The 26,598-nt window shown below is 37.9% G+C and overlaps 1 protein-coding gene across 2 annotated transcripts in view; it reads left to right on the top strand.

Annotated features, from left to right (window-relative positions):
* Window positions 1–26,301, top strand: part of LOC102227904 (solute carrier organic anion transporter family member 5A1-like) — a 30,603-nt gene extending 4,302 nt beyond the window's left edge. For both annotated transcript variants that reach the window (XM_023335304.1, XM_023335305.1), the window contains 8 exons: window positions 13,706–13,838; window positions 15,475–15,695; window positions 16,756–16,920; window positions 21,490–21,688; window positions 22,770–22,929; window positions 23,828–24,072; window positions 24,648–24,712; window positions 25,424–26,301. In XM_023335304.1, the coding sequence (XP_023191072.1) occupies window positions 13,706–13,838; window positions 15,475–15,695; window positions 16,756–16,920; window positions 21,490–21,688; window positions 22,770–22,929; window positions 23,828–24,072; window positions 24,648–24,712; window positions 25,424–26,073 (1,838 nt within the window). In that variant the 3' untranslated portion in view covers window positions 26,074–26,301. The remainder of the gene's footprint in view (window positions 1–13,705; window positions 13,839–15,474; window positions 15,696–16,755; window positions 16,921–21,489; window positions 21,689–22,769; window positions 22,930–23,827; window positions 24,073–24,647; window positions 24,713–25,423) is intronic.
* Window positions 26,302–26,598: the final 297 nt, after the last annotated feature.

Raw genomic sequence — 26,598 nt, forward strand, 5'->3', positions numbered from 1 at the left:
CACCAAAAGTTGGTAAAAACCCAAGTAATCGATATATAGAAAGTAACCAAAACAAATGCATTCAGAAATTAACCCTTTAATGCCAAATGTATCATTTTTGATATATTATATCTCTAATAAAGTATTTTCCTTTTTATTATCGCAAAACAGATTTATGTGGTAAAGGTTGTTAAATAAATATAAGTAGACAGATTTAGTCTGAAAGTCTGATGTATTAATTATAACAGAAACAAATTTAGAAAACAATTTGAGTCAAAAATGGTTTATTTTGTATAATGAAACACATTCAATACTTAATTTAAAAGAAAAATCTGAATATTCTGATAATTGTTTCATGTTATCAGGTTTAAAGGGTTAAGTTATGTGAAAATGACAAATTATTGAACTGATTTGGTTTATTGGGTTATTACCAACACGTCATGTCAATAACACCTTTTTAAATATGTTTACTCTAAAAATGATGATGTGTTCAATACTTATTTTACCTGCTGCTTCATGTTTTACATCTAAAAACTGAAGCACCAACATTTTGTTACTAAATTTTCTGCAGCAATTTTGACAAGTTCTGGTTATCATCGTAACTATTTGTTCTGAAATTTGCAGGATTTTAAGTCCAAAATGTTGTGATTTAAAGAAAAAAAACAGATATGCATGAAAAGTGAGGCTGTTGGAAAGTGTCTGGCTGGTTTAGATGGTAAACTCTGCTAGTAAATCTCAAAACACTTTCTGAGAAGTTCTAGAGGAGAGCGGATCTGACATTATTTGAAAATGAAATTATGTATTAGTCTTTAAACTTGTGCAGACAGAGAGGAGAGTCGCTCTACCCGCCATGTTGGCCGGCTCCCAGAATGTTTTTGTCTTCCTCGATCCACTCGACCCGTTTCCGTTCAGCTGCTTTTGTGGCCGGTGAATGCCAGAGTTTTTGTCTCCGTTTGACAATCGGCGGCTGCTGGACGTCGCAGAGAGCTGCTGCAGACAGTTTGGCTGCAGAAACGCGTCGGTTAGGCTAACGGCTGCTGACAGCTTCTCCTGTTCCTGGAACGGAGCTGAAAATCAGCTTTTAGTTTTTCATTTCACATCCGAGTTCTGTAGCTTTTCATATTATGAAATCAGTATTTAACCCAAAGTTTAATTATGAATGCATTTTCCTCAGTAGATAACCTCCAGATTACTGCCACATTAATTGGTTGACTGATTGATTGGGCCGATTATTTGCTATTTTTAAATAATCTGCTAGAAAAAGCCGATGAAGTAAAATTTTCAGAGTTAAATTTTAATTCAAAAGGAGACACAGAATAAACTCGTTAGCATATTTCTCAGTTTATTCCCATTTCATAGAAGCTTTTTTAAAGGTTTTACTTCACTAATAGGACAATTTGGGCTTTTTTAATATGTCGTTATTTATTACGTTTCACCTCTGAATTTGTAAATGTGCAGACTTGGCAAGGATCAGTGGTTAAGTCCTAAGTGCCTTGTCTTGTACATATCTAATTTTCTTAATAAATAACATTTTTTAGACTGCATTATGTTTAAACAGATATTTGATCAGGTTATATCAACAGCAACTCATTTAGAGCCTTGGGTTCTCCAGTCAGCAGGAATTCGGTTTTGCTGCCACTCTTTTGGTTTTTCATGCATTTTGTGAATTTCCTGGATGTGTTTTAAATGGTGGAACCTCTTTGCAGCTTTTACAGAGTTATTGTTTTATATCTGATGCATTGCATGAGTGGAAACCTGAAGTGTGTCTGAAATCGACACAAAGAGCTGACTGTACATTCATTGGCCTCTTATGCTACTTAGCCTTCTGGGGTTATTACATTAGTTGCAGAGCTTGAGATAAGTGACGACAGATTATGGATTTATTTAATCTGGAGCCATATTGTGGAATGCTACACATACAGACAGTTTACTGACCTGCTTTACCTTTTTAAATCTTTTAAATGTAGAAGCAAGGAACACATTTCCTGACACAGACTTGCATTTAAACATATTTCCACTCTGAATCAAAGTGTATTCTGATTTTTTTTTTCTGCAGAAAATGCTGACTGGGACAAACGTTTTAAATAAAGAGTCATGTAAATCTTAAACCACATGGTTGAGCCTCCTGGGAGCATGGCCAGCAGCAGCACAAAGAGGCTTTTTATTTTCAGATCTGGGTTTTATGTTGGGCGACTCACACAAAGAATCCAGCTGCTGGTACGTTTGCATCAGCTTTTAGAGCTCTGCAAACACTAACGGTTCTACTTTTAAAGGATTATACCAGACGTTAGGAAGCAGAGGCCTCAGAGGTCTGGCTCAAAAACTTTTCAGGAACTTGGAACAAAAATTTAAATAATTTACCACCTGAAGACGATGTTTCAGCTCTAAGAAACACTTACAGTTTTTACCAAAATGTTACGGTTTCTTGTTGAACTTCTATCCTGCTGCTACTACATTTTAAAACCTTTTACTATAAAGTGGAAGTTCAAGTAGGTTTTCTTCCACTAAGCTTTCCAGTGAAAAGAAAATGTACACATGGCATCTTTGCTTCCTGGTGAGACGGATCTTTAACCTGAATAACTAAAATGATCAAATTTTTCCCTCTTCCTGTAAAAATGCAGTAAAAACATTTCACGGCGTCTCATCCGACGTTGGCAGATCTCATCAAAATGTGTCTCCAGAGATATTTTCCTTGTTTCCACTGCCACAGTTTAAGAAACCACGACTTTACAGATCATTAGATACGACAGTTTTGTGTCAACATTTTGCACGTCAGCATCTCAACTGAAGTTCAGGTGAAATGAGAAAAGACAAAGTCACTGATCTTCCTCTCATTTTGGCCGATTTGAGCTTTTCTGTGTGTCGACCTCGATGCGCGTCGGTGCCTGAAGGCTCGGCAGACGTCCGCCAGAATAATTCAGGACAATATTTCTTTGTGACCCCAATAAGAGACGCTCTGTTTGGCCGCCATGGAGGCAGGAATACTTTAAAAATGAATCTGTAGACGTGGAGCGGCCCTGACTGGCGTTAACAGAGCAGAACCAGGTTTTCTAGGTTCTGCTGCTCTGTACGGCGCCGTCATCAACAATACTCAGTAATGAACATCATCCAATGTTGCTGTTTAATTAGATTTAGGTTTAAAGTAGATTACAGCAGCTTTTGTTTCTTGACTTGACTTTGATGAAGCTTTGTCAGAAGACACAGAAAGTTGTTCTTCTGTCAGTTAGATCCCATAAATAAGGAATTATAACAGAATGACCCATCATGGGGGAACATAGATCAATAAATTAATGTGATTTCTGCAAGTCCCAAAACATGCAATGCATTTGTTACTTACTCTACCCTGAATACATGAATTATTAAAAAAATATATATACTTTGTGAGATTCTGACTTTGCTTAGTGAAGGACTTTTATGATCATCACAAAATATACATTAAACATCCATGAGATGCAATAATAATGTTTAACAGAATCCATAAAACATAAACTTTTCAGATTCTTAATATTCTAATATTTCTGATTTTTAAAGCTGTGCAAGAAAAGTAGATTTTTTTTTCAACGGTCCAAGAAAAGACAGAAAAGAATAATAAATGTAAAAAAAGTGAAACTGATATTTTGCTGCACGAAGCAGAAGGAAAGTTTTGATTCAGATGTAATTTGGTACAAATATACATCAGTGATGGAAACGCTGGAGATTCAATTAGCAAAGAGCTAGTTAATCTAGAACAGAGCATAAACTAGAGTGATGGTTTTATCAGGCGGTATCCTGAGCGTCTGACAGTCAAACAGAGACGCCAAGAAAACCTTCTGGATCAGGATCTGCAGCATTTACAGTCTAAATAAACATTTGTTTTTGAGCTTGTCACTATAAGCAATAAATAAATTAAGTGCATAATTAATTAAAATGAGCTCAATAATTTCCATTTGCATGATTTATCGTTTTCCTCTTTTCTCTCTTTCAACCAAAAACTGGATGATAAAAGTTTTCAGTCTGATCAGGACAGTTTTGTTTCTGAGACTTCATAATTCATTTTATTTGTTGTTTCTGTTGTTTTGTTTATTTATTTTGGATATTTAAATTGTGAAAAGTCCAAAGATCTTTGCAGATCCAGAGCTGCAGACTTCTAGTTTGGATTTTCTAGGCAGCGTTTCCAGAACTTGACAGATTAAGTTTTCAGTTCTCACGAAGCCGACCTCATGGTGGATCCTCACGGTTTCCCTGGGAGCCGTTTGCCCAACACTGGGCCACTGTGTCATCTGTGTAGCCGAAATGTGGGGCAGTTACACGGCAGAACCCCCAGGCTCCATAATGACCCACAATGCAACAGTTATTTACCCCAACCAACCAGCTGAACAGCAGCGCTTCCAGTCCAGCCGACCAGCTTCAGTCACAGATCCTTAAAAATCAGATTATTTATGGACTCATCAAATTACATTCCAGTCAGACTGCTGCAGCGTTTCTGAGCTAATCAAGTTTTAATCATCAAAAGATGCACTTTTTTTATTAAAAAGAGAATTTGTTTTTACATTTTTTATTTTATTTATTTTATTAAATTTATTGTTTTTAAATTAAGAAATAAATTTCTTTTAATTAACATTCCTCTGTACTGGAGTGAACTATTTATTTGGTATTTATGTTGAAATCTTGCCCGTACTGTGCAGTATTTTCATTCTTTAATCTGTTTTTATGCATATTTTATATTTGTTTTTGTGAATCGTTGCTTTGCTGCCGTTTCACAGGAAGTTCTCCACTATGGGATAATAAATAATATTTATATTTTATTCTTCTAAATCTGTTCTGACCACAATCCACGTCGTATGGAGCTCACCTAAAATTCATAAATAGACTTTACTTCACAATCCTCTCATGCTGCGTGTAGCCCTGGTGCTTTTTCCTTCCACTAAACTTTCTGTGAATATGCATTATGACTTTTTAACAGTGCAGCTTTGTGACTCAGCCTCATGTCCAGCCCCTCCTTGCTCTGGTGGACGTTAAGTTACTCTAATGCATAAACGGTCAGCGGTCCCTTCTGCCCTGTTATTACGGTTTTCAGCCAACATGGAAACGTTTATGCTCAGTTAATCATCACTTAAACCAAGAAGTCCTTCATCATTGGAACACCAGACCCAAATAATTAAGAACTAATCTGACAAAATTATATTTTTCAGAGTTCTTGTTGGTATATTTAAATTATTTATGTTTATTTTAACGTTTCTATTACAGTGAAGCACAAACTGTTGTAATAAATTGGCAAGTAAAGGAAATTCCTTCAATGTTTTTATAAACCATGAAGTTCCTGCAGTCTGGGCGGACTTGCATGGGAAAATGAAACATTTTTCTCTCAAACAGCTGTTTGTTCTCCGGTTGTCCTGCCCTGAATCGTCTTCATGTTTTCAGCTTCATCAGGACGCAGAGTTTCAGTTATTGCTTCAGTTTTATCAGTCGGTGTAAATGGGCAGCAGAAAGAGTCAGAGCTTCTAATGGCTTCAGATAATCAGCCTGTTTTATTTCTTGCCTCTCTAGAACTTTCAACCTAGTGAAATCTGTGTAGGGTCTGTCCTAGGAAGAAGAATTGCATTGTAGTTTATATATTTGGGTCATTGTAGATAGAAAATGGCTCAAATTTCCGGCAAAAAGTTTGAGACTAATCTCAGAAATTTTCTATAAAAAAACATTTCTGAGCTCCAAAAGTAAAAAAAAAAACTGCAGGCAAAAACTCAGAACGTTTGAGATTTAATCTCAGAAATATTGTAGGAAAAAACTTCAAGAAGTAGAAAATGTGCAAGAAAAACTAAGATTTAGAAATCAATTTTAGAAATGTTAAAAAACTGGGAAGTTTCTCTGTTTCAAAAGTTGGAAATATTTGAGAAAAAACTCAGAGATTTGAGATTAATTTAGGAAATGTCACCGTTTGATCTAAAAATGTCATTTTTGGGGGGTAATTTACTCCTTTTTTCTGTCCTCAGTGGCCCGACCTCTGTAAAAACCTGCCTGAAACGACCCAAACCCAAACCAGGCCGTGTGGATTCACAGCCAAATGCATATCGGAGAGCAGAGCTAAGAAAATGACATTTTGCTTCAGGAAATTATCCGTTTTAAATATCAGATCTGGTTTCTTTTGTACTTTGAGTCAAATTGTTAAGCTGTTGCCCCTGGCAACAAGAAATTCTTCAGGAAAGTCCTGGTCGGTTAAAAACATCAGGTTTCTTCTCAACAGTCCTCATGGGTTTTGATGCTGGAGTTGTGAACTGGTTGGTTGGTGACGTTGGACGCAGACTGCTGTGTCAGCGTTTCATTGTCTGCTCCCCGTTTCCATCTCGACCCGGTCGGCCCGTCTCACAAAGCCGCATGGCTCCTCGCTCAGCGTTTACTCTGACTGTTGTGCAGGAAAAAGTGCTGCGTGTCATAAATAAACCCGAGCAGAGAGGCAAACAGCCAGGGAAACATTAGCCGATTGAAAGCTTACAAGCTTTTTAGCTTGTTGAATGACTTTTGCATACAAACACGCAGCAGTTTAAAGTGATGCTTTACATTTCTGATCAGCTGAGGCTGCATGCATTCCCTGGTTCGGGCTCGTCCAGGCCGTCCGGTGTGAGGATCGAGGCTCTCCGCGCCTTCATGATGCAACTCAGCAGCAGGGCTGACTTTAATCATTTTAGGGAACAGGAATGCACCGATTAATTGGGCCCAGTAACCAGGATCAGCAGATTCTGTGAAGGATCCTCTAACGCAGCATGTTGTTGGGAAGGAAGTTTTAAATGGCTGAAGATCCAAACGCAGCCGTTTAGATTAATGCTGAGGTGCAAAAAGATAAATGTCTATCCTTAATGTTGCTGATTTGGACCTTAACTTATCACAATATTTTGTGGCCGAAATTTATTACAATAAGCAATAAATCTATTAATCACGTTAAAATAAAACAAACCCAATAATTTCCATTTCAATGATTTATCACTTTTTCTCTTTTTTCTCCCTTTTCACCAAAAACTGGACGGCACAAGTCTTCAGTCTTTTTTTATAGGACAGTTTTGTTCACAGTGACTTCATAATTAATTTTATTTGTTGTTTTGTTTATTTATTTTAGGTACTTAAATAGTCTTCATGGTTCATGGTGCAGCGCCCCCAAAAGGAGAGGAGGGGAACAGGTTTTTCAAAGGGTTTTGTTGCTTTTGCTCAGAGCAGCGAGAAAGAGCCGCAGCAGCTGAGAAGGTTGCAGTTTTGGCCCCTGATGGGGTGTGACCATTTCTGAAGAAAACCCCATGGAGTCAGAAATGAAGGTTTGTTTCTGCTGAAAACCAGCCCAACATCATGGTGAAGGTTTTGGAGTTTGATTGTTTCCTTCATTTTAAAATACATCTAAAAATAGATTTTTATTTTTACTCGGTTTCTGTTTGTCTGTTTTCAAAACTTCTCTGATGATCTGAAATATTTAATTATGAACAACAAAAAATATATTTTTCCTTTGCTTTTTCCTTAAAAAAGAAAAGACAGTCATTCCTTCTGAGTCTTATGACATAAAGTCACATTCAGTGAATTAAAATAGATTCATTTTATTTATTATAATAAAAGCACTTTTAAGCAGGTATTAAACAAACCCACATTAAAAATGTTTTTTTATTAATCTGATGTAATATTCTAATTTTAAATGTCATGTTTTCATTAGCTGTCAGCTAAAAATAATCATAATTAACAGAAATAAAGGCTTTCCAACATGCACCTTTGTGTAATGCAGATAATGTTTCACTTGGTGATATAAATGGCCTTCTCAGTAATATTTTATTGAATGGGTTTGGAGTGAACTCCGCCTCCAGCAGAAGGTTGCATCGTTTTGGACCTGCTTTCAGCCAGAAGCTGGTTTCTCCAGCCTGGAAACATGAGTCACACCGCAGCGCCGACTCAAACCAGATCCGACCAGATGGGACTGAATCTACCTGTTGTATAACAGGAAGCATGTTCAGATACTCTTTGTAACTCCAGCGCTCTGGATGCAGCGGTGAGGAGGTTTTATTTATGCGCTTGAGGAGGAGATTATAGTTTGGATGTAAGGCTGTTATATCAGACTGTTTAACCTCTGAAGCGTATGGTCCTGGGAAAATAAGCAGAGGAGTCAGAAAACTGAACTAAAGGATAAATATATACATGTTTTCAGTGCAGAAGAGAAAAAAGCAAAGCAATTTTGCTGCAATAAGACAAGAGGAGAATGCTGCTATTAGCCTCGTTTAGCTCCTGTAAAACCCCAAATCATCATTTCAGATGAAATGTATTGTTTATTCAGTTCAAATATTTTGTTTTGTGCAAAAAAAAGTTTTGTTTTGATGCGTTTGGGATCAACTTCCTGCTGAACATCGAACTGTTCGGGTCTCAAGCATCTAGCTGTTGGTGTGATGTGCAGCTTATGGTTGTTTTTACTCCTGATAGACTCAGTTTGGTTGGGAACCAAAATTGCAACATTTGTTACATTTTTAGCTGCTGTGGTTATTTTATCTCTCTGCTCTGAGTCAAACCAATAAAACAATTTGAAAAACCTGTTCTCTTCCGAACCTGTGGGGGCGCTGCATCAAGAACTACGGAAGGAAACAACACAAAAAAGACTGAGTGCAATTTCCTTCTTCATGAAATGTATAAGGAAATGGAGTAGCGTCAGATTTTATTGGTTCTTGGATTTATCTTTTACTGTTGGTAAAAGACCACGAGCCATTTCTACCGCTAGCGCTAGGCTAGCACGTTTGTTTTGGTTGTATTTACCCAGAATGCTCTGCTCTGTAGTCCACTTCCTTCTTTTGGAGGGGTCTCCGATCTGCTTTGCATTAGTACCGCATCGGAGTTCACTTCAACAGAACCAAGAGTGAGATCGTCCCTCATAGATCGTGAATATTGTCACCAATACCTGATCTAGAATTTTCTTAAATATCGGGATCGATCAGATATTGTTATTGGATTGGTGCATCTCTAAAATGACTAAGATGTTAATGGAAATGAAGCGGTGGTCCGAGGTGGATAAAGAACCCAAAAATTATTGTACTCAGGTAAGAGCAGCACTACTTCGACATATTTTCACTCAAGAAAAAAAGTATTTGGTAAAAAGTCTATTTAAGTTTTAAGTAAGTCATCAAAATATCAGTCAACATAAACGTTATTTAATATTTAAAATTACATCATGAGATGGACCGAAATATAAAGCTTTATGGAAAGTTTAGTATTTTAGGAATCACACTGAAAATTATTCATATAAATAACATAATTACAAAAAAATTGTAAATAGAAAAGTTTGTTTGAACAAACAACTTATGAAACTTTAACACAAACTGCAGATGTGATTCTGTGTCTGGTGAATTTCTGGTTAAAACATGTTTGTTTCTCATTCAGTGGGCAGAAAATCCAGAAGTTTTTCTCAAGTAAGAGCAGAAATACTTCATAACAAAATTACTGAAGTAAAGGTAAAGTACAATAATGCTACTTAAAATATGTTTTTTTTCCAAAAAAGTTACTTAAGTAAATGTAGCTGAGTAAATGTAACTAGTTACTACCCAGCTCTGGAGGTGGTGTCAGGAAACCGGATCCTCTCTGACCTGTAATCGGGTCACGCTCCAGTCTTTTGATTGTGGCCGATGTTGACCTACATAGATTCAAAGAGAGACGATTAGGTTCCGGTCCGATTCCCTGCTCACACATTTCATCATAAATGACTCCATCATGGAGGGATGAGGAGACGGCCGGGCTGCAGAGTGGAGGCGGCGCTGCAGGAACCAGAGACCTGTTGACTGGGATGGACGGGAACAATGAGGCTGAATATCAGGGAACGATGAGGCTGAATACCAGGGAACGATGAGGCTGAAAATCAGGGAGCGATGAGGCTGAAAATCAAGGAACGATGAGGCTGAAAATCAGGGAACGATGAGGCTGAATACCAGGGAACGATGAGGCTGAAAATCAGGGAACAATGAGGCTGAATATCAGGGAACGATGAGGCTGAATACCAGGGAACGATGAGGCTGAAAATCAGGGAACAATGAGGCTGAATATCAGGGAACGATGAGGCTGAATATCAGGGAACGATGAGGCTGAATATCAGGGAACGATGAGGCTGAAAATCAGGGAGCGATGAGGCTGAAAATCAGGGAACGATGAGGCTGAATATCAGGGAACGATGAGGCTGAATATCAGGGAACGATGAGGCTGAATATCAGGGAACGATGAGGCTGAATATCAGGGAACGATGAGGCTGAAAATCAGGGAGCGATGAGGCTGAAAGTCAGGGAACGATGAGGCTGAAAATCAGGGAACAATGAGGCTGAATATCAGGGAACGATGAGGCTGAATGTCAGGGAACGATGAGGCTGAATATCAGGGAACGACGAGGCTGAATATCTGCTGCAACCGAGGCTCTTTACTCTCATCAGAGTTGGACAGTAACTAGGTACATTTACTCGGTTACATTTACTTGAGTAATTTTAACTTTGAAATGTGTTTTAAACCAGAGGAAACAAGAGACGTCAAGCAAAGGAAATAAAATGCATAATTTGTGGTGTAAATCCAGAACACATGAGAATCAGTTGGAGATTTTTTTTGTCCTTGTTATTTTGTGAAAAATGATTTTTTGGGAGATGTATGGGAGAAAAAACCTGCTGAGGTTTTGTTTTTCAGAAACGTGTACATGTGTATTTTTATTTTATTTTGGCTTCACAAAATTCTGCACTGCTGCTATTTTTAATTTCTTTTGCAGCCTGACCTTCATGCTTACCTCAACATTAGAATAAACTAAATAAATCAGCCTGTGGTAAAGAGCTGCACTTAACTGTTGCTGTGTTGAAACTCCTGCATATTTAAAATGCAGGAAAATTATTAGAATCTTTCATTTCTGGTGTTTTTAGATCATAAAACTTTTTGTTTATGATTGATTTTCTCACAAATTTTTGTTTGTGCCAATAAATGAATACATATCAACAAGCAGCAGAATAAATCCAGAATCAGTTCATGATTTATTCCCTTTAAAATGATTTGCAGGATAATTTATCTGCTGCAAAATGAGGATCCAGCATAAAAAACCATTTTAATTTCAATGTTTTATTACAAGGACAGAAAATACTGCATCGCTTGCCGTCTTTAGTCTCTGTCCGGATTATTTATCACGTTCCCCGTCCTGGGTGTTTGTCCGTCCTCACGTTTCTGTCAGCCTGGTTCTGTCTGATCCGACCCGACGCTCTGCAGCTCGTTGCGTAACGCGGCTGGAGGCCGACGCTGGGTTTCCCCTCGTTCCCCCGTCCAGGATTATCCTCCATGCTGCTGAAGGCCGAGCCGTCGGCGCAGGCCGTATGTTTTATCATCCCGAGCTTCGCTTGTCTGTCAGGGCATGCAGGAGGGCCAGGAAGCAGTTTGGTTCTGATTCTCTTGCATCATGAGACCGACCCAAATATAAAGCTGTTTCTGGGATATTTTCACAGTTTTAAGTTGAAAACTCAAAGCTGCTTCCTTGTTGAATAAATTAAATATTCTGCAGAATCTGTTGAATAATTTCTCCTGTTAGTGTTTTTAGTTTGCTCTTAGAATGACAAACATGTTGATTTGCTTTCTTCCCTTTAATAAAAGCAACACATGAAGTCTATTTATTTAACATGGAACATAAATCTGATTTCTGTCTGACTTTTTAAAACACAATTTCATCATTTTGAAAAGGATTTAAGATTTGCCAACTTATCATTTATCTATAATATTTCAGTTTTTGTCGTAAAATATAAAATGAATCATTTCTTGGTCTGTAAAATGTTTTTTAACCTTAGTTAAATAAGGCAGGACTATAGAGATCAACTCTTTCTCAGGATCATCCTGGAGAGGAAAACTTTTACAAAAACTTTACATTTGATTATTTTTGGCCAAAAAATGTTTAAGTATGTTTTTGGTGTCACCAATAAAAATTAAATACTAAAAAACTTCAACTGCATTTCTCCACAACTTGTAAAATACAAAACTAAACAATTCATGTTTTACACAACACAATAACATCAATAAATAAAAGCTGATTTACAACACAACACCTTCAAAATAAACGAGTTTTATCTTAAATTTTGCATTAATTGTGCATTTAATAAATTACTGACATATTTAAATCTTTTTTTTTGTTAATGTTTACAAATTTATTAAACTGGCCATATATAAAAATAATTATTTAGCTGTTTATTTGTTGAAATGTTGAACTTTTTGACCATATTACTGTTCATAACTTGAATTAAGATCAGTTTAGCAGTTTGACATCAAACTACTGAGATCCACTCAGTTGTACGAAAGTATTACAGAAATATCACTCCAAAAATAAAAATCCCCTTTTCTAAACAAATTAAAAATACAGAAAATAAGACGTTTTGTTGTTATAGGTGGAAAAAATCTGCATATGAAACTAAAACTACTTAAAACAAATTCATTTATCCTGTTTTGTCTATTTGAAATGTATTAAGACGTCTGATCTAGATTTGTTGTTTTTGCTGAAAGAAAAGTATTTCAGAATTATCTAAGAAAGACTCAGGAGTCAGAAATAAAACCATTATTGAAAGTAGACTATCATCGGTGACATGAACCCAGTGCTCCCAGTGGGTTTACTGGGCCGGTTAACTAAGCCTCAGTCTGGTTCTGTGCCTGGCCCAGCTTTGAGTTTTAAGTCACGCCATCACATTTTTGTGTTTGCTTTCATCCGGAGCCAGGGATTTATCTGCTTTAATTCCCTCTAATTGGAGAAATCTTAACTCCCAGCCTCCAGCCGGGCCCTTGTTGCGCCGTCATATGATCTGCACACATGACCGGCTCCTATTGTTTGAGTAGTCATGGTGTGAATTGTTGCATAAATCCAAAAAACAATTAGCAAATGTCACTGAGTTTATGAGCAAATTGATGTCAAAGGCCCTTTTCTGTAGTTCTGAGGAAGAAACTGATGTTTTCACACATAAAACGCAGAAAATGGACGGTAGTCAGTAAACCTTGTGTTGAACTCGAGGCTCAGGGGCCAAATCCGGCCCGCCATAACTTTTTATGTGGCCCCCTTGACTCCAGACACACAAACAGAACCTTAAAGGTAACATTCGTGTCTTTAAATATTATTTTATTAATCAAATAAAGCAGTTTTTACCTCTATAGTTCCAAGTTACATCAATCAGATCCTCCAGTTTTTCCAGATTTTGCGATTAACAAAATGTCACATACTGTCATACATAAGTGGAAATATTAGAAAATTAGCACCACAAAATCTTTGATTTTCATTGCAAAAAAATCACAAAAACAAAAGTATTTTAATATTATTTAACTTTAGGAAGAACTTAAAAAAATGCAGAGACAACTATTTATTAATATTTTCACGGCAACATGGGCTTAAAGTTTTATCACAATATTTTGTGGTACTATTGTTATGACAATAAAAGTGACAATAACCATTTATTGTGATTTGTATCACTAAACTTCACACAGCATCTGCATTTAATCATATTTTCACATTTATTTGTTAATTAATGCTCTACTTGAACACAAAAGTGGAGAAAATATTAAAACTAACAATCCCAACAATACAGATGGTTTTAGGGTGTTTAAAAAAAGCAGAACTAGAGGAAACAAGAACCAGAATTAACCTACTCGTTACCATTCTAGCTATAAATGTGTATTTGCGCCCCCTAGCGGCAGTAAAGGTAATAAATGTGGCGATGAAAACCGTAATAATTTAATGTTTATGTGTTTCTGCTTGCAGCCATCATGTATGTGATGGGAGCTCTGGGCCCGGCGGCCGGTTACCTGCTGGGCGGAGTCCTGATCGGGTTTTACGTTGACCCAAAGACCGTGGTGAACATCGACCAGAGCGACCCGCGCTTCATCGGCAACTGGTGAGACCAATCAGCTGCTCTGTTGGGGAGGAGGTCAAAGGTTACAGCAGGAAACATGTTTACTGTCAGACCCAGGGCTGAACTTCTCCTGGCCGCAGGACCATGTTTTTACCAAAACAATAAATAAATAACTTCAGAATTTTCAAATACTTCGGTTTTTGTTCATATTCATAAAAATCCCAAAATATCTACACAAGTCACCTGAGATGGATGACGAGTGGCATATAAAATACGATGTTTACAAAACATGATTCATTTAAAGAAAAAAAAAGTCTGACCAAAGTCAGACGGGATATTTTAGGATTTATTTACTTTTGTAAATATGTTTAGTAAACATGTTTTTACAGGCCTGGGATTTAATGTGATCCCATCTTCATTTTATTTTACTGATTAACTTGAGATTTAAGTGAAAAAATAAGCAAAACTTTATGAAAAAAGTCCAGTTCTTAAATCATCCAACCGTCCATCCGTCCATCCATCCGTCCATCCATCCATCCATCCATCCATCCATCCATCCATCCATCCATCCATCCGAATTGAACAAAGCCGTTTTCTATGACGGTTTTCTTGTTTCTTTTCTGTTTCTGAAGCTCTAATCATTCTGAACTTTCCGTTTGGATGCGTTTCATAAATCGTTCTGTCGTCTCTCTGAACATGCCGCTGCTGATGATTCAGATGTTCAGAGCTGCTAGCGAAGCCGCCGTCTCTCCGCCTGCGTAGCCGGTGACTCAGCAGGAAGCGGCCGTCGGCTTCCTGCATGAATTACAGCCGATGAAGGCAGGACGGGTGTTTGTGAACGGATCGGCTCATTTACGCCCAATAACATCCAGATCGCCTCTGTTCTCGCCTCGTGTCTCTGATCAGAGTTGAGGCTAGTCGCTTCACACCTGGGGTGGCGGCGTGTGTGTGTGTGTGTGTCTGTGTGTGTGTGTGTGTGTGTGTGTGTGTGTTTCCTGATCTCCCGTTGCTTCTGTAAATGAAAACAAACTGGAACATGTTGGTAATGTTCCTGCTAAATCTGCTCCCACTCTCCAGATTCAAAATGTTAATCTGAGGTGTTTTTAAAATGTTTTAAAAAGTCGCAATAATTTGGCTCCAATATTTAATATTCGTGCAAAAGTATTCATACCCCGTAAACATCTTTGCATTTTATCACATTACAACCAAAATCTTCAGTTTTCACCTACCAGCAAAAACGCTAAATCTGTCTGAGTTTTTATTTTTATTTTCCTTCCTTTTCACATTTCTGCACCACTTTGTGTTGGTCTATCACAGAAAATTATTTTTGTGTACAGAGGGTTTTTTACGACAGAGTATTTGGGCCATACTATTAAAAAATGAAATAAAATCACAGGAATAAACTTGCATGAGAATAAAATCATAACATTATGAGAAATTAATAACTTTATCAGAATTCTCATAATTCTACAACTTTATTACAACTTTATTAATGTATTTCAACTTTATTCTCGTACAACTTGAGTGTATTATGGATCTTCATCTGGGTTTTTTTTAATTGTACCTCACAATTTAAAAATGATGTGAATGGTTATGAAATGTGATCTAACACCAGAGAGGAAGCGTTTCTGGTTTCTGGTTTCTGGTTTGGACGACTGATTCGGTTCCTGTTCCCCAGGTGGAGCGGCTTCCTGCTGTGCGCCGTCGCCATGCTGCTGGTCATTTTCCCCATGTTCACCTTCCCCAAGAAGCTCCCTCCTCGGCACAAGAAGAAGAAGAGGAGGAAAAAGCTGAGCCTGGACGACATGTCCAGCGACGACGACGTGCTGAAGGAGAAGAGCAACAACAGCAAGCAGCAGACGGTCGCCTCGTCCATGGGCTTCGGGAAGGACATCAAAGGTTTCAGCCGGCCGCCATCTTTCTTCTGTCTTAGAGACGCTTTCAAGAACAAAAAAATCTCTGCTGCGATGCAAAGTATTGAGAAAGAAATTAGTGGTTATAATTTCATATTTAGTTTCTTCAATACTTTTTTCTATTAGTTGAGAGAAATAAAAGTTTAATTTCTTTGTTTGTAGCTTTAGTTCAGGTTTTGCACGGATTGAATCCTAATAAAGTGCAATTTAATGTTTGATTACAGCATAATATTAAAACATTATGTACAGTTGAAACCAGATATTTTCACACTTCTAGAAAAAAGATGCAAACATATTTTTTTTACTCACTATGTGAAGTTAAATCTTGCTAACGTTTAGTGTTTTAGGTTAATTACAATTACCAAGATTATTTCAATTGGCTAAATGCCAGAAAAATTAGCAAGAAATATACAGTATATATATATTTTTTAGATATTTATTTTTATATTTTGTTTAAGAATTTAATTTGAGCAGGAAGGTCATTTAACTTTTGAGCAATTGTTTCAACATAATGAATATTTATTATTATTAATGGTTTAATTACTTATTGATCTGTGAAACTGAAATAAAAATCTAATTATATTTTATACATAAAAAATGATATTAAAATTAGGAGATTTTTTGTGAAATAAGTGTTTTGATCTCCTACCAGGTCCTGTGTGTGAAATAAAACAGAAAATTTTGTTTTATTCTATTTTCTATTTCCTTACAACAAAATGTAGAAAACTCTCACAAAACATGATTAATAACAGTAATCAATAATGTCACATATCTTATCTTTTTTTAGTTCCTTTATATTAATTTTATCTCCAAAGTTTGGTGCTGGAAAAGTTTGAAAACTTGCCTTGAAAATGCTTGATTTTCATTGAGCAGAAGAATTAGATTGGGAACAAACAGAGAACCAGTTTTAATTTGATATGAAGCAGACATCATAATAAAATCTACATCCATGATGTTTTGCAGATTTCCTCCTGCAGAACTTTATTATTTTTCCACAGATGATTTTTTTTAGTAAAACCAGACCTTTTCTTCTCGTTGTCTTGCAGATCTTCCCAAAGCTGCGGTGAGGATCCTCAGCAACGTGACCTTCGTCTTCGTCAGCCTGTCCTACACGGCGGAGAGCGCCATCGTCACCGCCTTCATCACCTTCATCCCCAAATTCATCGAGTCGCAGTTCGGGATCCCGGCCTCCAACGCCAGCATCTACACCGGTGAGCTGGACAACAGCACAGCGCTCCATGAGAACGGAAACGTTTCTTTCTTTAACGTCTGAGATGCAGACAGCGGGACAACACCCTGCTCTGCTCTCCTCCGTTCAGCTCATCTAAGCTGCTCTGCAGAGACGTCCAGGGCTGCAATAATAAAGAAACTGCTGGTCTCCACATGAAGGCGAGCACAGAGGAGACGGAGCTGCAGGACCGCTCTCCAAATATTCATAAAACCCCCACAAACAAACACAGATATGTACAAAAACATGCAGTTAAATCAGCATTTACACTGTTAAACTTCTTACACTTTATAAGATTTAAACTCAATTTACCTGCATGATTACAGGAAAGGTACCACTGAGAATTAGGGCCATACTAAGAAAACATAAAAAATAAAATTACATCAATAAAGCTGAAATAATACGAGAATAAAATTGTTATATAGTTTTGAGAATAGAGTTGTAGAAAGTCGAAATATTTTGAGAATAAAGTCATAATTATATGAGATGAAACTCATAGTATTACGCAAATTAAATCAAAATGTTACGATAAGTTATGACTTTTTTCTCGTAATATTTCAACTTTATTCTTGTAATATTATGACTTTTTAATAATATTTATATAACAAATAAGTATATATTTAATACTTTTATGTTTGACCACATGACCAATCCTCTCTTCTCCTCTTCCAGAAGATAAAAATAAACACGGGTTATTTAAAACAGCAGTTTTATCTTTCAGAAACCAAAATGTTAAAACACCGACGTTAATTAATGCCGATACATTATTCACCGCTACTCCAAAATATCCCGACATAAACTAGAATAAAGTTTGAATCTGTAGAGTTAATAAGTGTTGGTTAGCAGCATTGGGAATATTAAATCTTTAGTCAAGCCATAATTAAATGTGGAAAATTACAAGTTAGGAAAGAAAATAGGGCAGCAGTAGTGTGGAGCAGAAAAGATGTGTTTTTATTGTGACGTTGTGAAATAGTGAAGCATCACTAAATGAAGCTTCAGGCTTCGTTTCGGTGTATTTTCCAGCTAATGGCTAACCCAACATGCAGCTGGTGACTTTTCCTTTGTTCCAGTTTGTTAAATCATCTGTTGTTAAATCCAAATAATGCTCAGAGTGGTTTTGTTTTTAGGGATAAAAATGTGGAGCATCCATTTTAAAAGGAGGTTAAAGTGAAGCATGTTAGTCGCTGAATCTCTTCATGAAGTTTATAATTAAGTTAAACGTTTCTGAAAGATTCAGCTCAGGAAGTCACACCTTGGGAGGCTTCTGTTATCTGAGATCTTTAAGCGTTTGGTTGCATAACCGTCTCAGCTGGACCAGGAGTGGGCCGTGAAGTCGTGGTTTAATCTGCCACTCAGACACAGACATTTTGATTCCCACTTTATGCCCATCAGAGTAAAATCCGACCAGAGCAGCTTTTACATTAAAAAGCTCTCCTGTCCTGAAACGCTGCATCTAATCCTCCATTTTAGCACATTTATTTTGGTACAGATTTCTAAAAATCCCAAAAATAAATAGCATTTTTTAATTGCTGTATGGTAATGTTGAGCTGAATGTTTTCAAAAAACCCAAACTTTAATGGAGCTTTAATACATATATTATGTATTATTTGCACCTGATTCTTATCCTGTTGAAGTAATTAAGCCAAAGCTGTACATAAGTCCTACATATTTGCATATAAAATAAAAAAGTATCTAAATCTATCTAGAACTCCTTAAATAGAATCGTTTTAGCATTAGCTGGTTCTAATTCTGTAAAAACTAAATCTCCTATTAAGTATTGTAAAGTGTCTTCGATTTAGTCTGTTATTTCATTCATTAGCATCTCTTGCTATCTAATTATTAATCAGTTCATCAAAAAAAATCTGCAAATGATCAAGTGTACACTAAAGGAATTCTATGTTACTGCATTTAGACAATAAAATGAACCGAATTGTTTGTTTATTTCCATATGTTAATGTATTTCTGATATTTTATATAAAAATGCTTATGTGGTTAAATGATCCGTTATCCGATTAATCAATAACTAAAATAGTTGTAACTTAAAGCCCTAAAATATATATTTTTTATAAAGCCTATTGAAAATATCCTTAAAATATAAAGCTGATAATCCTACTGGCTGTACTATTGGTTGGCGTTTGTAAAAGCAGCCAATCCTAGAACAGCATTCATTTCCCTTGATGCTGATTGGCTGAGCCCTCAAGTTCGAAATAAGGAAGACCGTTGGTGTTGGTGTTAGCTTCTGCGGCTGCGCTGCGACGGTTTCTGCTGTGTTGATGCGTATTAAGGTATATTTGGTGTTTTAACTTGTACGATAGACAGTTATAAGCACTTTCTTCACTGTTGTGTTACAATGTTATTACTGTTATTACTGTGAAGTTATTACTGTCCTCAGTTGGTCCTTCAGCTCATATCGCCTGCTTGGTCGTGAACTGTGTGTCGGAAGCTGGAGGCTGTGTTCAGCTTTCAGGTTTCTAATTCACTGGAGGATTAATGACGCAGATTTTCATCTGTTTTCACCGGACATACTTCACACCGCCAGGCATTTGTGATATTAGCCACACTGACAGTCACTAAAAACTCATAAAACTGTTATCTTGTCAGAGTTACAAGATAATGTAACTTATCTAGTTTCTAGTGCAAATATCTTAATGCACTAGAAATAAGACAAAACTAATTTACACTTAACGTTTCAGCAAAATATAGGAACTTATTTTAAATCAGTAACTCATTAATGTTGATGAAAGCGTCCTAGCTCCACTGGCAGATTATTTATCTTACATGTTTTCATATAAGTGAAATAATTATTTTCCTATATGTGGCTGAAAAGTTATATTTTAGTTAGTTTTTATCTTATTTCAAGTCTATCTGCACTAGAAACTAGACCAAAAATACTTGATCAAATTTTTTTTTTTTGACATGTATTTAATTTATGGTCATCTTTAAACATTTTATTAGTTTACTAATAGAGGCTGATGGGATTTGATGCGTGTAGGGAAGAAGCTGAGAGGCTCCACGCTCGCCGTCCTGCCTGGCCTCCCACTCGCTGTGTGCTGCCATGGTGATGCCTGGAGGCTGCGGCTCGGATCGCTCAGCTCTCTACTGACGGCTGCAAGAAAACAAAAGCAGCTTGGAAAAGTTGAACTTGACAGAAATTAATGGGAAAATGGATCATAGATCTCACATCACAGCTGGTTTGTCCAAAAGGAAACCAGATAGTAATTAAAAAATAAAAGCTCATGCAATAATAAAAGTAATGACTCGACAGACAAACATTTTCCCTTAAAACCCCCACAAAGTTTTGACAGAAACCACCTGAAACTGAAAAAAAGTTATAACCAAAAAAAAACAAATCTGAAACTGAAAAACAATCTTGAATCCAAAAAGTAGTTTTGAGCATTTTTTTCCAGTTTCAAATGTGTGTATGTTTGTTTTATCAGTTTTAAATCTTTTTTATTAAAACTTTTTTTCTGTTTCAAGTTTTTCTCTTTTGAACAAACTTTATGGCCCCAATTTAGCTCCATAAAAAACTAACAAACCGCCCTGGTGTTCCTCAGACCACATTTGTGCTTCCATCTCAGCCTTATTTACATTTATGATGGTCAGGGAAGAGAGTTGTAGTTATATTTTTGTCATTTCTAATTATTAATGAATTAAAATCCTACAAAAACATCTATCTTTGTGTTTGTAGGACAGGAAAGTAGAAGAGGTATCGCGTCCTGTCATATTAATGTAGAAACAGTTAAAGTCCTGCTTGTAAACAGGATTACTGAGCCTTTGTTTGAATTTAATTTAGATAAATACATTGTTGTGTTTCTGTTTTCCTTCCTGGACAAACAGAGGCTTGGATTTACTATCTAGAAACAACATTTCCTGGGCAGTAAAATCAGAAATGACTGATATGTTCTCCATTTTACTCTCCTTTCTTTGGCTTTTAGCTATTTTTAGACATTTTTTGACTGTTGCAAAGCTTATATGTTGCATTTTATGCCCCAAAGTGACTTTTGAAGCACAAAAGCAAAAACTAAGGAACAGAACCAGAACAATACTTCTGTTGTCGGCTAGTTTCCCTAAAAATATTAATTTAGCTTCAAAACGTTTAAATTGTTTCTGCTTGTTTGATCTCTGACTGCAGAATCCAGAAACTAATGCAAAGTTTCTACATTTCTATCACATTTTGCACATAAAAATAAACACGCTGTATTTGTGTTTGTGCATCAGATTAACAATGGACTTTACACTAAACACATCACATCCAGCAGAGAATTAGGAATTCAGATGCACAGACTCTGGTATGCAAACATCTTTGTGAATTTGCTCCACAGTGTTGTTACTCTGTTATTAACATGGTGCATCTGCAATTAAACAGCTAAATATAATTTGAACAAAAATGTACTTAATTCTGGATATTTTTAAGTTGTCTGACTTGTTTCTTGTTTCTGCTCCATTATTTTGTAAGTGAAAATTCACTGGACTCTCTTTAAAATGCATCATTAGGCTCAGCGGGCGGCGCCAGCCCGGTCTTCTGATGCTCTGGTACCGTTTTGTCCCCCAGGTGTGATCATTGTGCCCAGCGCCGGCGTGGGCATCGTGCTGGGCGGCTACATCATTAAGAAGCTGAAGCTGGGCGCTCGGGAGTCGGCCAAGTTGGCCATGATCTGCAGCGGCGTGTCGCTGCTCTGCTTCTCCACGCTCTTCATCGTGGGCTGCGAAAGCATCAACCTCGGAGGAATCAACATCCCCTACACCACCGGGTGAGGAGAGACGCAGAGACACACAGCGAGAGATGCTTAGAGATGTCGAGTCGTTTCAGGTTTTTGTGTCGAATCTGATCAAGAATTTCCTGCAGGTTGCTTCATTTGATTCAGTTATTAACTAAAATAATTTGACAAAAAAGTCTATGTGACGTACCAACGTCATAATATGGTTTTTAAAATGTTTTCCTAATAAAAAATCAGAAAAGTGTGGCATGCATCTGTGTTCAGCCACCCTAATTTAGAAATAATTACACACTGCAAAATCATTCAAAGTATTTTTATCTACGTAGTTCCTAGTGCAAATATCTTAAGACAAAACCAACTTATAAGTAACTTTTCAGCGAGATATAAGAGCTTGTTTTGAGTCAATTATTCCTTATTACTGATTTTTAAAAAGTCCCAGTTTTAAGTGAAAAAAGCAGTTTTTTTTTTTCAGATATTTTTTGTCATTTAAATCTTATTTTTAAGGAAAAAGCGAGGGATGGAAAATCTTTTGAGATTTGGATTAAAAAGATTGTAGATTTAAATTTGAAGCTTTGTTGCCGTGCTGCAGTGTAGCTGACTGACTGAAATACTTCTGCACTGGTTTCTGAATACAACCTGCAGACATTTTAAACAGCTTTTTGCAGGTCACCCCCCCCCTCACCTCTTCTCGCCTCCACTGGTAAACAGAAAAGGTTTTAATCTAATCCAGTTTGGCCCCTGGGTCCATTTTATTATCAGCTCATCTGTAAATTTGTGGAGTCTGCAGATCAGAGCAGAGATGCTGCATAACGAGTCGGTAAATGGAGGCGTTTTCTGTTTGGACGCAGCGTCTCTCAGGGAGATTACATGACTCAGATGGAGAGAGTCCAAGGACAGCTTGGGACAGACGCTCTGGATTGCTGCCGGGTCTTTTCACGTGTTTCTTCCTCCTTCATCCTGCCTTTCTCCTTTCATCTTTTCTTTCTCCTCCCTTCTTACTCTATGCTCAATCATTTTTTTTGCTAAATCGTCACTAATTCACGTGTTTCTTGCTGCATCCTGCTCATCTCCCCTGTTATTAGTCTTGCCTCTCAGTGTGTTTTCCTCTCTGCAGACCGACGCTCACCATGACTCAGAGGAACCTGACAGGAGGTTGTAACGTGAACTGTGGATGTAAAATCCATGAGTACGCGCCGGTCTGCGGCTCCGACGGGATCACGTACTTTAACCCCTGCTTGGCCGGCTGCGGCAGCGTGGCCAACGACACAAACGGGGTAAGAAACAGGGGTGGGAGGGGGGAAATGCACATGCAAATGATGTTTAACTATTAATATTTCAGCAGCAATCCTTAAAAATATGGAAATTAAAAAAGACAAGTCAAAAGCTTTGTCAGAAATACAGAAAAGTTTCTTTTTATTCTACAGAATACAAACTTAAAATAACAATTCCTGAAAAATGGACAGAAATGATTATAAAACATATGTAATCAAAGAATTTTAACAATAGGAACTGGTTGCAGAATTTTGTCAAAATTATCCAGACAGACCCGAATATTAGCATTCGCCCCTCTGGCATTAATATTATGTTAAATGTCTTCTAGCAAACATGCTTTTCTTGTCATCTAAAAGTTTTTGTCTTCATTGTGACTGGATGCTTTTGGATCTTATTGGCAGATTTTCTAGAGTTCAGATAAATTGGTTTGTTTCCTGGAAACGGGTCAGGGATTAGGTAAAAATATCCAGAAAATTAACTTTAGCCAACCTGTTACCTAGCAACCGCAGCCGAGCCCCAGAACGTTTGGTCTTCTGGTATTACCATTGTATGCTCTGTACAATGGCAGCTGGAAAAGAAAAAAGAGTTTTGTTGTTGACTTACCATCCAGAAATCACTTGCTGCATTGTTGGTTGTGCAGGAGGCTCCACTTCTGCTTTTCAAAGATGCATGATTGTATAATTGCGGATCTGTTTTCAGCCATTTTCATGTGAGTGTAAAGTTGAGTTTGGGGGCGTGGCCTGCAGCAGATTCTTTGGATTCAAAGGAAGTCATCATTAAAAACTCAAAATAAATGCGACATGTATTCCCACCATCAGATTGTGTGTCTTGCTCCACACCTCGTCAGTCTTGTTTTCCTCGTGATATCTGAACCTCCAGATGTGTCGTTGTGTCGTTCAGATCAGGAACTACTCGGACTGCGCCTGCGTCCAGAGCCGCCAGGTCATAACGCCGTCGTCCGGCGGTCAGGGCAGCAACCAGCTGCAGCTCGTCATCGTCAAAACCTACCTGAACGAGAACGGCTACGCCGTTTCAGGGAAGTGCGACCGAACCTGCAACACCCTCATCCCCTTCCTCATCTTCCTCTTCATCGTCACGCTCATCACCGCCTGTGCCCAGCCCTCCGCCATCATCGTCACCCTCAGGTAATTCGCTTTCTCACTTGTGCTTCTGCTCGGTTATCAACAGAGCAACAGAGTTAAAAACTTTACAATGAAATACCCTGAAGCAGTGTACACTTTCGTTACGACCCCCTAGGTCGTAACGAAAACACTTTTGGGTCTCAAAAATTATCCATGTTAATGGAAAGTTACTTGGAAGGAAAAAGTGTGGGAACCCCCACCTTAACAGGGACAGTGAAGTATAGCAGTAAACACAAATTTTACCAAGTATTTTTGTCTAGTTTCTTGTGGAAATGGCTTAGAAAGCTTGAAATGAGATAAAACTAACTTACAGTAACTATAACTATAATTCCTCTAATGCTTCAGCGAGATATAGGAGCTTGATTTAAATAATTCCTTAATACTGATTGGAAAAATACTAGTTACACTATCAGATTATTTCACATATAATATTGAAAATAAGTGAAATAACGTGACAGTGGAACTAGAACTGGTAAGATTGTGTGTTTTTGCAGTGTAACACAGCGCTGCTTCTTGTTTTTTTTTGTTTTTTTCTTAATTTTTACATTTCTGAGCGTTTTTGTGTTTTTGTGCTGCAGGTCTGTTGCAGAGCAGGAGCGGCCGTTCGCGTTGGGGATGCAGTTTGTTCTCCTCAGGACTCTAGGTGAGCAAAAACAAACTCATTGTTTTCTTGTTGGTTAAGTTTTGTTTGGTTCTGTCTTCTCTTCACATAAATAACAAAACAATTCCTGAATCGATTCACAATGCTAGAAAATGTATTTTAATCTGCTTCATTCTTTTGTCAAATTTAATTTTAGATGATTCTTTGATATTTCTTTAATTAAGAAAAAGCCAGGCGGCTACGCAAAGCTTTAAATAAATAATCTTTTTATTTACAGAAGCTGCTTTTCCTTTACAAATGTTTGCAAATCTTTGTCAATATTCCTCTGATGGCGAAAAATCAGTTTTGCAATTGCAGTGTTTCCATGAAATAAGTAACAGAGATAAAATCACACATGAATAAGTTTGATCATCTGATAAGACATTAAAAACATGCAGGCAATGATTATCCCACCACTTCCTGTTTTCTTCTTCGTGGTTTCCATCAGTGGTAACATTTGGTCATGTGACTCTCTTGCAAAATAAACCACATTTTAAACCACCTCATCATAGCATCATAACATTTTATCAACAGAACGAGAACTTTTACGAAATTGGTGTGTTTCCTTTAGGAGAATTTATTTTCAAAATTTGAAGTTGTGCAGTTATGAAACGCAGCTTCTGTGTTTTCCTCTCGTCAGCCACATAATTCAAACAGAATCTCTAGACCGTCTGAAAAGAAAAATTGGTTTCTGAATCTTCCTCTTCCTCCCAGCCTACATCCCGACGCCCATCTACTTCGGCGCCGTCATCGACACCACCTGCATGCTGTGGCAGCAGGACTGCGGCGTTCACGGCTCCTGCTGGGAGTACGACGTCACCTCCCTGCGCTTCGTCTACTTCGGCCTGGCCGCCAGCCTCAAGTTCCTCGGCTTCCTCTTCATCTTCCTCACCTGGTACTCCATCAAGTACAAGGAGGAGCGGGTGGAGCGCTGGCTGAAGCGCCACCTGTCGCCTGTCGACACCGTGGGAAGCCTCGTGTGCCACCCGGGGGGCCACAAGGGCCACGCCCGCACCCGCTCCTGCCCCGTCAACATCCCCCGCACCGACCCCGCCGCGCCACACGCCGCTAACGCCCTCAACCGAGGCGTCAGCACGCAGAGTTGCCCCGGCAACGAGCTGAAAGCAATAACTCCTCCCCCTGCAGGTACGACTGCAGTCGCCCCAGCCTCTACCCCGGCCCCGACCGCGGCCTCTACCCCGGCCCCGACCGCGGCCTCTACCCCGGCCCCGACCGCGGCCTCTACCCCGGCTCCGGCCTCTGCCCAGGCCCCGACCCCTGCCCCGGCTCCGGCCTCTGCCCCGGCCTCTGCCCCTGCCCCGGCTCCGGCCCGCTCGCTGGAACACGTTTCAGTTCGGGTTTAAACCACCGGAGGCCCAGTTTTATCCACATGTTTTAGTGAGCGGAAAGCTTTGAGCTTTTCTGACAAAAGAAGAGAAAAATCTGCTGGATTTCTTTGTGACATGGAGAAAAGTTCAGTCGGCTGTTTGGACGGACCGCGGTTCACTGCTCATAAACCCCCAACACTGCAAAAACACAAAATCCTACCAAGTATTTTTGATCTGGTTTCTAGTCTGGTTGCAAATATATTTTTAGCTCTTAAAATAAGACAAAACTAACTTATAAGTAACTTATCAGCAAGACATAGGAGCTGGTTTTAATTCCTTAATTTTGATGGAAAAAATTGGCAGATTATCTCACTTATAACATGGGAAAAATGTTTTGTTACAAGTGAAATAATCTGCAAGTTAGGACTTTTTCTGCAATTTTAATACATTTTTGACTTAAAGTAAGCTCATATTTCTTGCTAAAACATTATTTTTATCTTATTTAAAGTGCACTAAAATTTTTGCACCAGAAACCAGACCAGAAGTAAGATTTTGTTTTGC

The sequence above is a fragment of the Xiphophorus maculatus genome, chromosome 6 (assembly GCF_002775205.1).
Source record: "Xiphophorus maculatus strain JP 163 A chromosome 6, X_maculatus-5.0-male, whole genome shotgun sequence".
NCBI classification, from domain to species: domain Eukaryota; kingdom Metazoa; phylum Chordata; class Actinopteri; order Cyprinodontiformes; family Poeciliidae; genus Xiphophorus; species Xiphophorus maculatus.